Source organism: Sciurus vulgaris (genome assembly GCF_902686455.1).
Source record: "Sciurus vulgaris genome assembly, chromosome: 18".
NCBI lineage: Eukaryota > Metazoa > Chordata > Mammalia > Rodentia > Sciuridae > Sciurus > Sciurus vulgaris.
This window is the reverse complement of record NC_136479.1, coordinates 15951012-15968043: the sequence shown is the minus strand read 5'-3', so window position 1 is coordinate 15968043 and position 17032 is coordinate 15951012. Positions and strand designations below refer to the sequence as shown.

Here is a 17032-nt window from a genome sequence, read left to right as displayed (position 1 = left end):
TGCCATGTTTTCTTTATCCACTCATGTATTGACAGGCATCTGGGTTGATTCCATTACTTGGCTACTGTGAATTGTGCTGCTAAAAACAATGAAGTGGTTGTACCACTACAGTATGCTGATTTTAGTTCTTTTGGCTAAATACTAATGAGTGGGATAGCTGGGTCATATGGTGTAACATTTCTAGTTTGAGGAATCTCCATACTGCTTTCCAGAGTAGTTATGCTAATTTGTAGTCACACCAACAATGTATGAGAGTACCTTTTTCCTCACATCCTCATTAGCATTTATTTGTGTCCCTGATAATTGCCATTTGGACTATGGTGAGACAAAATTTTAATATAGTTTTAATTTGCATTTCCCTAAGTGCTAGAGATGAACAATTTTTCATGTATTTGTTGGTCATCTTTATTTCCTCTTTTGACAAGTTTATGTTTAGTTCTTTGCCTCATTTATAGATTGGGTTGTTTTTTGAGTTCTTTATATATTAATCCCTTGTCAGAGAAGCAGCTGGCAAAGAGTTGGGAGAGTTAATTCTTAACAGAGAGTAGTAGGCTACTTTGGTAGGCTCAGAGGGTAAGGAGAATTTGGGTCTTCAGATCAACTTGGATATTCCTAACCCATGTATCAGATTCCATTCTTTTTTCAACAACAGCTATAATCTGGCACAACAGACCTGCCTTGATTGAGAGCTGGACTTTCTTGGAGTTTACCCAAGAAAGTAAGGCTTTGATCCTCTTACAGAATTTTCTCTGCCTTTCCACTTCAGGAAATGAATCTCATTATATAATACCAAGTAGGTCCTATCTTTTTCACACTTGATGTTCAATATGATTCCATGAGAACCAACTCTTGTAGAAAAGAGGGAAAGGAATCAGGAATCATTTGATGCAGGCCAAATGCACCCTTAGTAGATGCCACGGCAGCTCTGAGTTAATCCAGGTGGCACAAAGATGATCTAATATTTTATACTTGCATCAGTAAGTAGATGTGTACTATTGAAAAAGAGGTGTCACCTTGAGGCTCTCTGCAGCTGAAGTTTTCCATGAAAAGTATGATGGCCAAGAACGAAGCAAAGTTAGTAATCTGTGAAGCTGGGCAGCAACTCATTCATTGAAGGGGAATCTGGACAGTGCATTACAATAAACAGCATGGGGGAGTGTATTCAAGTCCTTTACTTTCTCAGACATATCTAGCTGCCACCGGTGAAAATGTTTGCACCTAGGATAAAGTGCCACGTACTCATTTTGAAACAAGTAAAAAATCTGTACAGAGATTTTAATTAAAGATTAGATTGGCAATAGGGCATGTAAAAGGGAGTAAAGACAAGTCCCAGATTATTCTGTTACACAAATGTATAGATGATGGTGTTATTTATTGAGAGAGGGAACAATGAATGTATTTGGGCAGTGGAGGAAGTGAAAATGAAGATGTTAATGAGTAATAACAATGCTCCCATTGAAACCAAAAATTTTTGAGTGTTTTTTATGTGCTGTTTATTGTGCATTTCACCAATATTTCATCTTTTTCACTAAATGAAGTAAAGTCTATTATCATCTCATTTATAATGAAAATATTTGGACAAATGATGGGCTAAAAGGGCTGGGGAGATAGCTCAGTTGGTAGAGTGCTTGCCTTGTAAGCACAAGGCCCTGGGTTCAATCCCCAGCACCGCAAAAAAAAAAAAAAAAAAAAAAAAGATGGGGTAAAGTTTCTAAAATTTGATGAAAAATATCACTTTATACACCTAAGAATTTAAATGAATTCCAAATTTATACAAAAGATCCATATTAGTCAAAGTCAAAGAAAAAATTTGAAAGTGCTTAGAGAAAAATGACTCATCACAGACAAGGGTACCATGAAGTTGGCTTTCCATAGTGTAGAAACAATGAGTCTTAAAGTCAGTGTTACTGAAAGGAAGATTTATCAACCAAGAATTCTAATATTTTTCATTTTTTATGGTTCATGAACTATTATTTCCTCATTTTGAAATGTAAGGAAAACAGATTAGAGTTTTTGCTTAAAAAGCCTAAGAAATTCAGTTTACTTGGGGTTTAGGATTCCAAGGCTAACCAGACTAGTTCATCAGAATACTACATAAAAATTGAGGCCTTGGCCTAAATATTTCTTCTCTCTCTCTCTCTCTCTCTCTCTGTCTCTCATACACACACACACACACACACCACACAGAATATTCCTCAGTCTGGCCCTGTTCTCTTGGAATACAGGAGCAACGAGAAGTACAAGAATTCAGAAGCCAAATATTCTCATAATATTGTCATGCAATCTCTCTGCATACTCATTATACTCTTTTTTTTTTTTTTATACTGGAAGTGTGACTTGGCCCAGGGATGATTATTCAATTTAAGAAAACTTAATGGAGGAAAAAGTCTGGAGATAACACTCCCCTGTTCAGTCCCAGGTATCAGTAAAACCCCTTCCTCTTTTGTGTTGAACAAAAATTTAAAACTTCTTTTTGTTGGCATTTTTCGAACAACATGTCTTCTGACTAGAGAAGTAAAACCTGTACTGGACTTGTAACATTAGACAGAAGAGACTTTTGGACAGTTTCGTAGTTTAGGTAATAACAACACATAATAGGCAACTAAACTCTGAGTAAAAGCTATCATATTATTCAGAATTCCAGGTGGTAGAAGAGGTCATTATGCCTTTAAGATATTTAGATGTTTATGGACAAGACCCAGAACCATCATGGAACAGCATCCAGAATTGGGACAAATGAGAATTTATAAAAAGACACATGTATTGAAAAGCAATTGTTTGCTTCCTTCAGAGATGTTCAAGAATACAGCAATAAATATTCAATAACTGAATGAATGGATCACTAGCATGATTTGGCAAATCCTAGTCAAAATTCTGAGGTTATGTAAAATTAAGAGTAATACCTAAAATAATAATTAATAATTAGACTGGTGGAAGTCATGCAGGCCAACAACCTTACACAGTTTTAAATAAATCAATTCCACAGTTGCAACCACATACATATAAAAGACAGTGCGTGAGTAAGACAATGATTTCTATCATAGTTAATTTATGACAAATAGCTTATTTCCTTGAAGGTAAAGGATTCAGGTTAGTAATTTAAAACTCAAACTAAGATAAGAGGCTTATAATTCTAATGAATTCCACCCAGATAATTAAGTAATTGAGGTAGGCATATATAATTTCATAACATTCTGGCCTAATGTTGAACTTTGTGTGTGTGTATGTTGTATTTAAAGTTCATGTTAGTTACTCACCGTCTTGACTTTTGTTAATAAGTTGAAGAAATTAAAAATAATGTTATGAAAAACAAAGTTTTTCAGGCTCCAGAATGCAGTCTCCAGAGAAAAAAGCAAGAGGAGGAAAATCAAACCCATGGCAGCCAGTGTAACCAGAAACTTTGCAATCCCGTGTTCTCCAAAACTATAGATATTGTTCTGAGTTACTGAGGATGATAAAAAAGATAGCCTTACTTTAAAAACTAATACAAAGAATAAAATGATGCCAAAAAGTAAGAAATATATGATGAAAATAATTTTTAAGTTAGACAAAATAAGTAGAAAATACAGAAAATAAGTAATTATTTTGACATCTTGTTTAATCCTCCTTGACATTTATGGTTTTTAAAATTTCTTTTGTCATTTATTTTCCCTCTAGTTGTTTTTTTCTTTTATTCTTTTTTCTCTTTTCTTTTCTTTTCTTTTTTTTTTTTTTTTTCCAGTTTTTGATAAAGGACAATCTTACTACATATTCAAGAAATTTCAAAGGCTGGGCCTTTGAACAGAAGAATGCTTACTAAATGAAGCATACAAAATAATGATATTTACAGTATAAATAAAACCATGCAGAATATCCTTAAAGACTTTCAAAAAGAAAATTTTAAACAAAACTGACTAGGTAAAAGTTTTAACATATAGTATAAAATGTAGGTGGGCTATAGTTGGTTGATTTTGACCTTACTATAGAGCAAGTTAGCTAAAGTAAACAGCTGAATTCTGGATATGAGAATAGAAGGAATTTCTAAGATGTGAAGATAATTATTCTATTTTTGTAAGAATTACATTTTCTGATTGATTTGTACCAGTACATAGAAATGTGTTTTAATAAAAAATAACAGAATGAATCAAACAACATTACTCTATGTAAATTTATGATTACACAAATGGTATGCCTTTACGCCATGTACAGAGAAACAACATGTATTCCATTTGTTTACAATAAAAAAAAATAAATAAAACATAACAAAATTAACCTGTGTATATTGGGTGCATTCACAATGCTGTGCAACCATCGCTACTGAATTGATCTAGAATATTTTCATCATTCCAAGAGAAAAGCTACAGCCACTAAATGATCATCATTATCCTCTTTCCCTAACCTACTGGCAACTGTTGCTCTACAGCTATGCCTATTTTGAGGTATTTTATATAAATAGAGTCACATGATATATGCCTTATAGTGTCTTGTTTCATTCTTTCAGCTTAATGTTTTCAAGGCTTAACCATGTTGTACTGTGTATCAGTAATGCTCCCACCTTTTCATCGATGCATTATAATTATACAAAAGTGGGATGCATTGTGACATATTCATAAATGTACATAGTTTTCCCAGTATCTCCTCATTCACTCCTCTCCTCCCTCCCTCTGATTCTTCTCCTCTACTCTACTGGTATCCCTCCTACTTTTATGAGACCCTTTCTAATCTTCTCTCTAGCGTCCTATACAATCCTCGTGGTTTTACTTTGTGTGTGTGTGTGTGTGTGTGTGTGTGTGTGTGTGTGTGTGTGTGTGTGTGTTAGTGTGTGTGTTAGTGGGGATTGAATTCAGGGGTGCTTTACCACTGAGCTACATCCCCACAGGATCTTGCTAAGTTGTTGAGGCTGGTTTTGAACTTGCAATTCCTATGCCTCAGACTCCCAAATTTCTGGGATTACTGGTATGTACCACAACACCTGACTTACAACCTTTGGCTTTGAGACTGGTTTATTTCACTTAACATGCTTTCCAGTTCCATCCATTTTCCTGCAAAAGATTCAGTAGTGAGAGAGGCATGTTAAAGTCATCCAGTATCATTGTGCTGTGCTCTACTTGATTCTTGAAATTGAGAGGGGTTTGTTTCATAGGTATTCCATTGTTTGGGGTATAAATATTTACTATTGTTATATCTTGCTGATGTATAATTCCCTTAAGCAATATTAAATGTCCTTCTTTGTCCCTTCTGTTTTTTTCAAATCTTTTTAAAAAATCTACTTATATTAAGCAATTAGCATCTCCTCACTCCTCTACCTCTTCACGTCTTATTTCCCACTTTCTTCCACATTGTGTGATTGATTTTTTTCAAGGTTAATTTATAATTGTCCATATTCTACATAGTAATTTTCTGGTACGTGTGTGGCATATGTATGAAGTATTTCCTGCCAGAGTGAACTTCTTTGTTTTCTTTGTCTTTCAACAAATAAAAATTTTAATTTTAATGTAATCAAATTTATGTATATTTTTTCATGAGTTAGTGTTTTTTGTATTTAAGAAATATTTTCAATCCTGGGGTTAGAATATTATTCTAATGTATTTTCTTCTCAAACATTTTAAACTTTATTCTCTCTACCTCCTGTATTAGCAGTTGGACTTTTAAAAAAGTGTTTGGTAGTGTGTGGGTCCACTGTTTTTTTATGGTAATCTTATTTACACTTTTTGAATAGTTTAGTCTTTACCCAGTGATATACAATATTACCTCCTTTATACATCAAACTTCTGCATAGATTTTGACATGTTTCTGGGTTCTGTCCTATCTTGTTGTCCATTTATTTCTTATAAATCTTGACATTTATAAATCTTTACATTTTCAAATCTTAAGGAATTGAACCAATACTTGAGAAAGCATATAGCTAGAAAACATTTAAGTCCAAAGACAGTAGAGTGAAACAGACATTATTACCTCATGTACATATATGACTGTATGACTGATGTGATCCTACAATATGTATAATCAGGAAAAATAAGAAATAACACTCCATTTATGTATGATCTATCAAGATGTATAAATGCATTCTACTGTCATACAACTAATTAGAACAAATTAAAAATTAGTAAAAAATAAAAAAATTAAGTCCAGTTTTTTAAAGGTAAGTTCTGTTAAACATTTAGCAAAGGGATATTTTATATGAAATATTTCACTAAATAAAAAAATGAGGGAACACTCCACAATGCATTTTCTTTTGCTCATATAAACTTAGTATACAGTGGACACTATGAGAAAGGGAGATACCAGCAGAATCCTTCTCATAAATGTGTATGAAAACATCTCATATAAAAATGCTTACAAATGGAATAGATAAGTACATAGACAACTAAGTTTATTCCAGGAATGCAGAAATTTATCATTCAATATTTTAAAATATTAATGTAATTTTACCACATTGTTACATCAGTGGCAAAATCACATAATCATCTCTTTGTAGTCACAGAAAGTACAGGTTGAGCACCCCTGTACTTTGCACAAAAGTTAAAAATCACAAATCCAAAGCGTTCTGAATGCCAATGTGATGTGACAAGGTAAACCCCATATCTTACAGCATGTGATGGACTATAGTCAAAACACAGGTACAAAAATTACCTTCAGGGCATATTCATGAGGTTTATATGAAGCATAAATGAATGCTGTGGTTAGACCTGGACTCCATCCCCAAGATACTCATTACGTATATGCCAATATTCCAAAATCTGAAAAAATTCAAAATCTGAAACACTTTTGGTCTTAAGCATTTCAGATAAGGGATACCCAATCTGTATTTAAATAAAAATCAAAACTAAAAACTACACATAGCAATTCTTCATACACTTAAGGAAAACTACAAAAAACAGAATAAACACCACAATGAATGGTGGATTAGTAATTTGCGAAGCCAATAAGTTATAGTCAAGATTTAAATTCAGGACATATGACTCAAGGCCATGTTTTTATTATACTGACTTTCCATAAAAACAAATATTAAAACAGTATGCGATAACCATATTTATAACCACAAGGAATGCTTTAATAAGTTCCTTCTATAAAGTTCTTAACTGCAAATACCATGATTATAATCAATAAGACTAAATACAGGAAAAGGAGGAATAAGTCAAGAATATCAGAAATTAACAAAATAAAAAATGTAAAAGTATTTAAAATTTGAAATATTAAATTGCACATAAACTAGCTTAAAACTGTATTAGATATATTCCTTTGTAAGATTTTATTCTAAAGAGAAAGTATTTGAATTAAAATATTAGCTGAAGTTTAAAAAGAAAAAAAAGTGCTGAAATTAATACAATGAAAATTTAAAAAGAATTAAAAGGAAGTATAAAACCAAAGGCTGATCCTCAAATACATGGTTGTCTCTTAGAATCTTTAGGGTGGGGGCTAGTACTAGGACCCTGTGGGTATCAAAGCCCAAGGATGCTCAAATTCTTCATACAAAATAGTGTACTATTTGCATGTGACACACACATTCTCCCATATATTTTAAATTGTCTCTAGATTACTTATAGTATCTAATTAAAATGCAAATACTATGTAAATATTTATTACACTGTATTGCTTAGGGAATAATGACAAAAAGTCTATATATGTTTAATAAAAACACATTTTTTTCCTGACTAACCCAAGGTTGGCTGAGTTCATTGGAACCCAGGTTGGATGAATCCATGTGGGGGGTCAACTGTATTTAGGTTAAGAGTAAGAAAAAAGGAGAAGGCCCCGTTGCCAACATACTAAGTTAGGAATGAGAAATACATTAATTAATGAGTAATACATTAATTAATAAAATTAGAAAAAATGATTTTTTAAAACAAAAAAATAATTATTCTGTAGTTTGACTGAGGGAAGATATAATCAGTAACTAACGAGATTATTGCAGATCTATTAGGATAAACATGACAAGTTTAGATGGCTTTAAAAGCTGAACTCTACCAAGGATCAAATGATTTGTTATTTGAACTATTTCAAAGAGTTACCAATCTCAGATTGTCACTTCAGCCCACATAGTTGTTTCTTCCCTAAAATATTTCTGAAATGCTTTAAAAATATACAAAAGGAAATGAATCATAAGAATATAGAGAATGATGGTAGGGATATGGTTAGGAACCAGATAACTTGAAATTTCAGTGACTTTCTGGAAGAGGGAAAGATGACTGGGTGGTGCTGTTGAATAAGCCAAAGAAGAGGAAATTGCTATCCTACTGGACAAATCCCTAGAGAAACTATAAACATAAAATTGCCAGTTATCATTGTGTGGAACACTATTTAGAGTATTTACTGAAGTGTTACACAGTGAACTGAATAAAACTACATTATCACAGAATTTCTTCATTCATACATATAAACAGAGGATTACCTCTATTACCAACTTAAAACAGCCATATAGGTTGTCTTTCTGTTCTTTAAATATGTAAACTCCTTTCCCAATTTGAGGCTTGTTTTGCTCTTGCTTTTCCATCAATCCGTGTGGAAAACAATATTTCCGCTATCAGTGCCGAAAGTTTGTTCCTCCCTAGCTCTTACATTGAATTGTTCAATCTAATTCTTTCAGTCATCAGATCCAGTAACGCTCTGCAAAAATTCCTTACTTAATTATTGTCTCTCAAGTAGGTTAAGTTATTCTTTTATTTACCATTTCCTTTGATGTCTTATTGATAACTATAACTACTGTGTTTATTTACTAATCTTTAATTTTTTTCACTTGCCACAACTCTGAGAAGATAAACTTCATGAAATGAGGGACCTGTCTTCTTCAAAACTCTATCAGTATAGGAGGCACAGCAGTTCAGCAGTAAGAGTCTAAGAGAGGATAGAAAAGATTGAGGGGAAGTGACAATAAATGAAATTATAGATCTAGTACCAAGAAAGGACAGAAGTCCTTGGGTTGAAATTACAATCAAATACTAAGCAGAATTACGGTGAAAAACCCATGCCAGGACAACTCATGGTAAAATTAACTCATGGTAAAACAAAAAGGATAACAATTTTCTGAAGACAGAATTTCAAGATATGTATTATAGGTTACCTGCAAAGGAAATCAAAATCAGATTAACATCAGATTCCTCTCAAGCAATATGATTTAATAGCAGGAAACCAATTAGCTTAATTCAGCCGTAAAAGCATAAAGGATAAATAAAACTCTCAAGATTTTCTCAAAGACTCGAAAAAGTATTTGATCTTATGCATAAAAACAAATCAAACAAATAAAAGAAACATAAAACACAAACAAAAAATCCCAACTATGAACAAACTAGGAATTGAGTGGTACTTCCTAAAATTGATTTATGCAGACCCTATGGCTAAGAGCCATACTTGCTGGTGGAAGACTGGATTGCCTTACTCCTCAGGTTGGGAAGAAGGTGAGAATGCTTGCTCTCAACACTACTGCTGAACAAATGAAGTTCCAGTCAGTGAAAGAAAATGAAAGAAGAAAAAAAAATAAAAGAGAAGTTGATTTTCAAAAAAAAAGAGAAGTAAAACTGTTATCAGAAACAACATAATCAACTATACAGAAAATCTTAAGAAATTACAAAACCCTACATGAACTAATTGAATTAAATAAGTTCAGAAGATATAAAAAAAGATACAAAAGGTCATTTGCATTTCTATATGCTAGCAATGAACAGCAAAAACAGAAAACAATTCCAGAAAACAGCAGAGAAACAACTTAGGAATAAATTTAATAAAACAAATGTAAAACTCATAAACTGAAAACTATAAACAATGCTGTGGGAAATTAAAGAATATCCAAATTATCTCATAATAGTGGTCACTGGAATCTAGGAAAAGAGGCAGGATAGAGGGAGGTTGTAACATAGTAGGATGACTACAGTTCACAACAACTTACTGTATATTTTATGAAGAACTAAAAGAGAGGAGTTTGAAGGAGGTGATAATTGTTTACGGAGATGGAAATGCTAATTACCCTTCCCTGTTCATTACATATTGTATACATGTATCAAATTATCATACTATGGCCCCCAAATATATACAATTATTATGTATCATCAAAAATAAAAAATAAGGGGCTGGGATTGTGGCTCAGTGGTAGAGCACTTGGCTAGCATGAGTGAGGCACTGGGTTTGATTTTCAGTACCATATTAAAAAAAAAGGTCCACTAACAACTAAAAATAAAAAAACATATTATTAAAAATATACAAATAAATGGAGAGACTTTATGGATTATAACTGAATATTTTTAAGAGGGAATATCTTCCCAGTTTGTTCAGTAGTATCAATGCAGTCCTATTCCAATTCTATAAGCTTTTTAGTTTAGGGCAGCAAATGACAAGTAGATATTAAAATTTATAGGGAAATTCAAGGAATCTAAAATAGACAAATTTAGAAAAGAAAGAACAAAGATGGAAGACGTTTACTTCCCAATTTCACAACTTGTTACAATGATAAAGTAATAAAAAAATGTTCTAATGGCATAGGATGGTGACATCAAGGGAACAGAATTTATACACAAGAATTAAAATCTTATACAGTTCATTTTTAACAAAGGTGCTAAGGCAATTCAATGTGGAAATATATTCTTTTAAACAAATGGTGCTAGGACAAACTGTGTTATGATTTAAATGCAGATAAGTATAATTATAAAACTTCAAGTCATTGGAGAAAATCTTCATGATCTTGGGAGGTAAAATGTGGCAAAGTTTTAGATATGATACATAAAATACTATCCATACCAGAAAAAACTGATAAACTGAAATTCTTCAACATTCCAAACTTTTAGGCTAAAAGGACACCAGAAGACACCACTAACAACTTTAGTCCAAACAAATATCTGCACACTGATGAATAGATAAGTAAAATGTGGTATATTCATATAATGGAAAAATTCAGCAACCAAAAAGAACTAAGATAGGCTGCAACCTGAGTGAATCTCAAAAACATTAATTTATATGAAAGAAGTCAGATATGATTTTATTACATGAAATGTCCAGAAACATCACATTTATAGAAGCAGCAAGTATATTAAAATGATTTTATTATATGAAATATCCAGAAATATCTCATTTATAGAAGCATCAAGTATATTACTGGATTCTTGGGTTGAGTGTGATAATAGATTAAACAAACAGAGGGGATTGTTTTTAGGTAGTAAAAATATTCTAACCCTGGCATGTCATGATTGCACAACGTTACATATGTACCAAAAATACTAAATAGTATTAACTGGTTTAACTATGATATAAGGAATAAGTTGTGTTTAGGGACTTGTGGAGCTTCAGATACTCACATGATTTACTACAATCCAGGTAGATGCTTTTAAATTTCCTGGTACAAAGTTTTTTCAATTCATAATCATCAAAATATCTGCTGATACTCATTGCAAAGTTGTAACTAGGAAGCACCATTAATACATTATTTATGATAGTTCCAAGGGAAAATAGATGGTTCTCTGTAATTAAAAAGATTAGTTTCAATTATAAGAAAGTAATGAACCCCCTCAAAACAACTTTTCCCAAGTGATTAAACCAATTAATCTCAGACAACTGTCAAACCAGCATATGATCCTTGGCTAATTTTTAGTTGCTAAATTTGTCCACCTTGATAGCCTGTGGTATAGATTTGTCAATTACAGCTTTAAAAACTTTTGGTTAAGTATTGCCCTACAAAGGAACTGAACAAGCACTTCACAGAAGAAATAAAAATGGTCAAAAAATATGTGAAAAAATGCTCAACATCTCTAGCAATTAGAAATGAAAATTTAAAACTACACTGAGACTCATTCCACTCACAATGGCAATTACCAGGAATATAAGTAACAATAAATGTTGGCAAGGATGTGGAGAGAAAGGTACACACATAAATTGTTGGTGGACTACAAATTGGCGCAACCACTCTGGAAAGCAGTATGGAGAGTCCGCAGAAAAATTGGAAAGGAACTACCATTAGACCCAGTTATCCTATTCCTCGGTTTATACCCAAAGGACAGCAACGCAGCCACATCAGTACAGCAGCTCAATTCACAATAGCGAAGCTATGGAAACAACTTAGATGTCCTTCACTGGATGATTGGACAAAGAAAATGTGGTATATATACACAATGGAATATTACTCAGCCATAAAGAAGAATGAAATTATGGCATTTGCCAGTAAATGGATGGAGCTGGAGAATATCATGCTAAGTGAAAAAAGCCATTCCCCCAAAACCAAAGGCTGAATGTTATCTGTTATGTGACTGCTAACCCACAACAAGGGAGACTGGGGAGAGGAAGAATAGTAGTCCATGGATTAGACAAAGGCAAAGGAAGGGAAGGGAGGGGAGATGGGAATAGGAAAGACAGTAGAAGTAATTGGGACATAACTTTCCTAGTCTTGTATTTGATACATAACCAGGGTAACTCCACATCATTTATAATCACATAAATAGGAATCACATAAGAACAGGATCCTAATTAGAATAAGTTATACTCCAGTATGTATAATATGCTAAAATATATTTCACTGTCACATATAACTAAAGAGAACAAATTTAAAAAGCCACTAAAAAACAAGTCTTGCTCTAGGGCCTGTCTTCCTTTTTTATGTGTAGGTCTGATTTTGTTATCTTTTCCTTGCTCTCTCTTTCCCTGTTCCTCTACCTCTTAGCTCTCACATACACACATTATTTTCTGATTTCTAAAAAGCAGAAATTTTCAGACTTAGTACTCAAAATTTTTATTCTCATACATTCCATCCTCACTTATTTAACATATTTCCTTAGGAAAGGAAAAAAAATGTGTGAAGTCCTTACCATAAAACTGTAGCACACTCTGAATGATGATACTGCAAACAATTGAAATGTAGTTAAAGAGAGTAAGCTTGATGGAGGCAGCAGTCCCACTAGAAAACAGGAAGCTTCCGAGATACATGAGAGGAACAATGCACCAGCCGTACAGCATAAAGATCAACATTGTGTCCAGAAAGTTGTAATTCACAACAAAGGCTTCCACGTCACAGAATTTGAATACTCCCTGGGTCATAGAGTGTAGAGATACAAGGAAGGTAAATGATACTGTGCAGTCAGGTCAGAACACTTAGAAATCAGCCATCTTACTGTCTTCATTAGATCACAGAATTATTGATTTTATTTATTTTTCTCATTTTAAAAAAAGCCTTAGAATATGAGTCTGAAGAGAACTACTTCTTCAACAGAGAATATTCCAATGAGCACAATGACTATCCTTTTCTGTTTTTTCTCTTTGGAACACTTTTACTTTTTATTTTTCTCCCCATGATCAAAGCCAAAGTAGTTATGTCTGCATTAAACCAAACTGAACTTTCCTAGAAGAAAAAAATGACCTAGGAAGTAGACTATTTCTCTGAAGATTTGCTGCTGCATCACCTCCCACATTTAGACTGCCTCTGAGCTTGTATCCATTTCAACAATTTAGGATTCTCCTTCTTTAATTATATAATTAAATCAGATTGGTATAAAGTGGCACATTATTGATACACCAATGGAACAGAATAAACAATACAAAATATAGCTAAATGCACATTGCTAGTTAATACACAACAAAGCAAGGTTGTATTTCAGTGTAAAAGAGCCATTGTTTAAAACAGGCATTAGAACAATGGGTGAAGAACCCCACCCCTGCCAATCATTACTTTGTTCTTGCTTAAAAATAAGTTCAGGAAGGAGAGGAAAATAGCAAATGATAACCCTAGTAAAATAACTTGTGCTGATGCATGATTTGAAAAGGGGAAGCTCTCTAAAGACTTTCTAGAATTGAGCTATACAATACTGATTTACAATATTGACTCAGTAGTCTAACCCATTTGTGAAGGTGGTAATTTTTAAAAAAATGCATTATATTTTTTGGCAAATTTCAAGTAAGTTTTTGAAGAGGCTATCTTTTCTCCAACGTATGCTTTTGGTACCTTTGGTGTGAGAAAACTGTATTCGTGTGGGTATTTCTCTGTGTCCTCTGTTCTATTCCATTGATCTGCATGCCTATTTTGGTGCCAATACCATGCTGTTTTTGTCACCATATGTCTGTAGTATAATTTAAGGTCTGGTATTGTGATGTCTTCTATAAGACACTTTTTGCACTAAGGATTGCTTTGGCTATTCTGGCCCTCTTATTTTTCCAGATGAGTTTCAAGACTGCTTTTTCTATTTCAACAAATAATGTAATTATAATTTTGATGAGAACTGCATTGAATCTGTACAGTGCTTTTGGAAGTATGGGCACTGACAATTAATTCTGCTTATCCAAGAACATGGGCGGTCTCTCCATCTTCTAAGTTCTCCTTTAATTTCTTTAGTGGTCTGTAGTTTTCAATGTAGAAGTCCTTCACCTCTTTTGTTAGATTGATTACCAGTTTTTTTTTTTTTTTGAGGCTATTGTGAATGGGATTTTCCTAATTTCTTTTTTAGATGATTTATCATGGGAGTATAGAACACAATTGACTTTTGAGTCATTTTGTAACCTGCTACTTTGCTGAATTCAGTTATGAGCTCTAGAAGTTTTCTAGAGCAGTTTTTTTTGCCTTCTAAATATAGGATCATGTCATCGACAGAAAGATTGTTTTAGCTTTTAGCTTTTTTTTTTTTTTTTCTTTTTCTATTCAGATCCCTTTATTTCCTTCTTTTGCCTAATTGCTCTGGCTAGAGTTTCAAGGACTATGTTGTCTAGGACCTGTTTTTAGTGGGAATGCTGTCTGTTTTTTTCCATTCACAGTAATGCTGGCCTTTGGTTTGTTGCATATAGCTTTTATGATGTTGAGGCATGTTCCTTTTATTGCCATTTTTCTAGTGTTTTAAACATTAATAGATGATGGATTCTCAAAGCTTTTGTACATCTATTGAGATAATCATGTGATTCTTGTCTGTTTATTGATTTCTGTATGTTGAACCAACCCTGCATCCCTAGGGTGAAACCCACTTGATCATGATACGCTATCTTTTGTATGTGATCTGCAAGTATTTTAATAAGAACTTTTGCATCTATGTTCATCAAGGATATTGGTCTTAAGTTTTCTTTCCTTGATGTGTCTTTGTCTACTTTGATATCAGGATCACACTGGCTCCACAGAATGAATTTGAAAGAATTCCCTCCTTCTGTATGTCTTTCACAACTCAGCTGAGAATCCATCTGGTTCTGGACTTTTCATTGTTGGTAGGCTTTTGATAGCTTCTTTAATTTTATTACTTGAAATTGATCTAATTTTGTATATCCTTCTGTTTCCATTGGGTATGTCATATGTCTTTTTAGGAATTTGTTGATGGTAGGAATATCACTTCCTCTTTTGGGATCTAAGAACAAGTCCAGTCAGTGGTATTTCATAGAGCCAGAGCAGGGTGAGGAAGTGTCTCATTTAAAATAAGGGGATGGGAAAGATAAGCAAAGGCAAAACCCCATATAAACAGCCCCAGTATAAGCATCATGAAAGGGATTTTTGGGTGGAGGGAAGAGAACTACTAGTCCAAAAGGACAGAGAAACTGTTATCAAAGAGTAGGATTCTTAGACAAAAGAAACTGCAAATATTAGAGAAGAAATAAGTTCAAAGTACATTGCTTAGGAAAACTTTGAATGTATAAATGACAATGAGTTTTGGAGTAACCCCAGTCAGGGTTCTGGTTCTGTACTAGCCGGGTGAACTTGGGCAAGTAACTTACTTCTCTAAGCCTCAGATTCCTTGCTTGTAAATATGATGGTATGAATGTGGTAACATAAAAAACACATGGCAAGTAACTCTTCTCATGAGACTTAAGTGGAAATATTGGTATAAGTATTAATAATGTCTTAATTAACAAATTAATAGTATTAGTAAGAAGTATTATTTACATTTTTCTTTTCATTTGTTAACCAAGAAGTGGCAGCTAGATGTGCCACTGAAGTTTAAAGATCCACAGAAGAATGAAACCTTGACACAAAGATGAAGAGATTCAGGGGTTACCTGATTGATACTGCACTTCACAGCAGGCAGAGTCAAGCCAGAGACCATGCCTGGAGCAGACTCCCCATTTCCTATAGTGACAGATATGAATTGTGGCCCTCACAAAGAATGCTGATTTTTATTTGTCATGCTGGTTGGTTGATGAGCTCTACACTAAAAAGACTGGTGTGGAGAATACCACCAAGTATTACAAATATGAAGGAAATGCTACTCTGTTCTATTCCCAGATGCTAGTTTTCCCTGAGCAGCTCTTCTAGTTGTTCTCCCTCAGAACCAATCCTAGGGCACCTATTCAATAATCAAATTTTTGTGTGGTTATCAGAGCCAAACTTACCAAAGTTTATCTCTTTTCCTCCAAAAATTAATTTTACTGTCCAAGAGTATATAGTTTGGCACCAGTAATTCATCCTTTATAAATGCAATTAGCATGGTATTTTATAATGATTTACTTTCATTTTTGTGTCCATTGTGAATTATTCGAGGGCTGAGATATCTTATTCACAGTCTTTATATCCCCAACATCTCCTGTATAGAAAGGAACTTTACCTTTTTTTACTCATGTCTTTACCCCTATTAACTATATTGCTTTTGTATCTTGATCACCTCTAATATTTATACAAAATAACAAAGGTTGCTACTATTTTCTAATAAGCAAAATAATTAGACTAAAAGATAATGTTCATTCTTATATGCTCACTCTCCATATGACTTTCTTAATGTCCAAAAATGAATTGTGAGTCAAAACTAGTTCTACTTTGCAGACCTGGCCATCTTGAGTGTGAAAGTGGGGAGTGCAGAAAGCTGCCCTCAGATATTGAATCTACGTTGCGTGCTACAGTCCCACTTCTTCAGACAGCACAGCACTGGCAATTTGTGGGCAGTGGTTTAGCTATATAGGTGGCAAGGGACAAGTTACAAGTGGCCCTGATACTTTAAGAGCTAATTTTGGCCAAGGCATAGTGGTGAACAAATACATGAAAAACCAATTCAAGTGAGTCTTTTCAAAGAAAAATATTTTCTCCAGCTTAAAGAATATGAGAGAGAATCTTTCCTGAGTTTTGCAGAGCATATTCTATGGAATATTAAGCCAATATAGTTACAAATTACTTAATAAGTTT

The 17032-nt window shown here is 33.4% G+C and overlaps 1 protein-coding gene across 1 annotated transcript in view; it reads right to left on the bottom strand.

Moving 5' to 3' along the window:
* The window catches only part of LOC306649241 (phospholipid-transporting ATPase ABCA3-like), a 180787-nt gene that overhangs the window by 21388 nt on the left and 142367 nt on the right, over positions 1-17032 (bottom strand). The window contains exons 21-23 of the mRNA XM_079120034.1: positions 12762-12981; positions 11262-11423; positions 3258-3445 (exon numbers count right to left, since the gene is read on the bottom strand). Coding sequence (XP_078976160.1) covers positions 3258-3445; positions 11262-11423; positions 12762-12981 — 570 coding nt within the window. The remainder of the gene's footprint in view (positions 1-3257; positions 3446-11261; positions 11424-12761; positions 12982-17032) is intronic.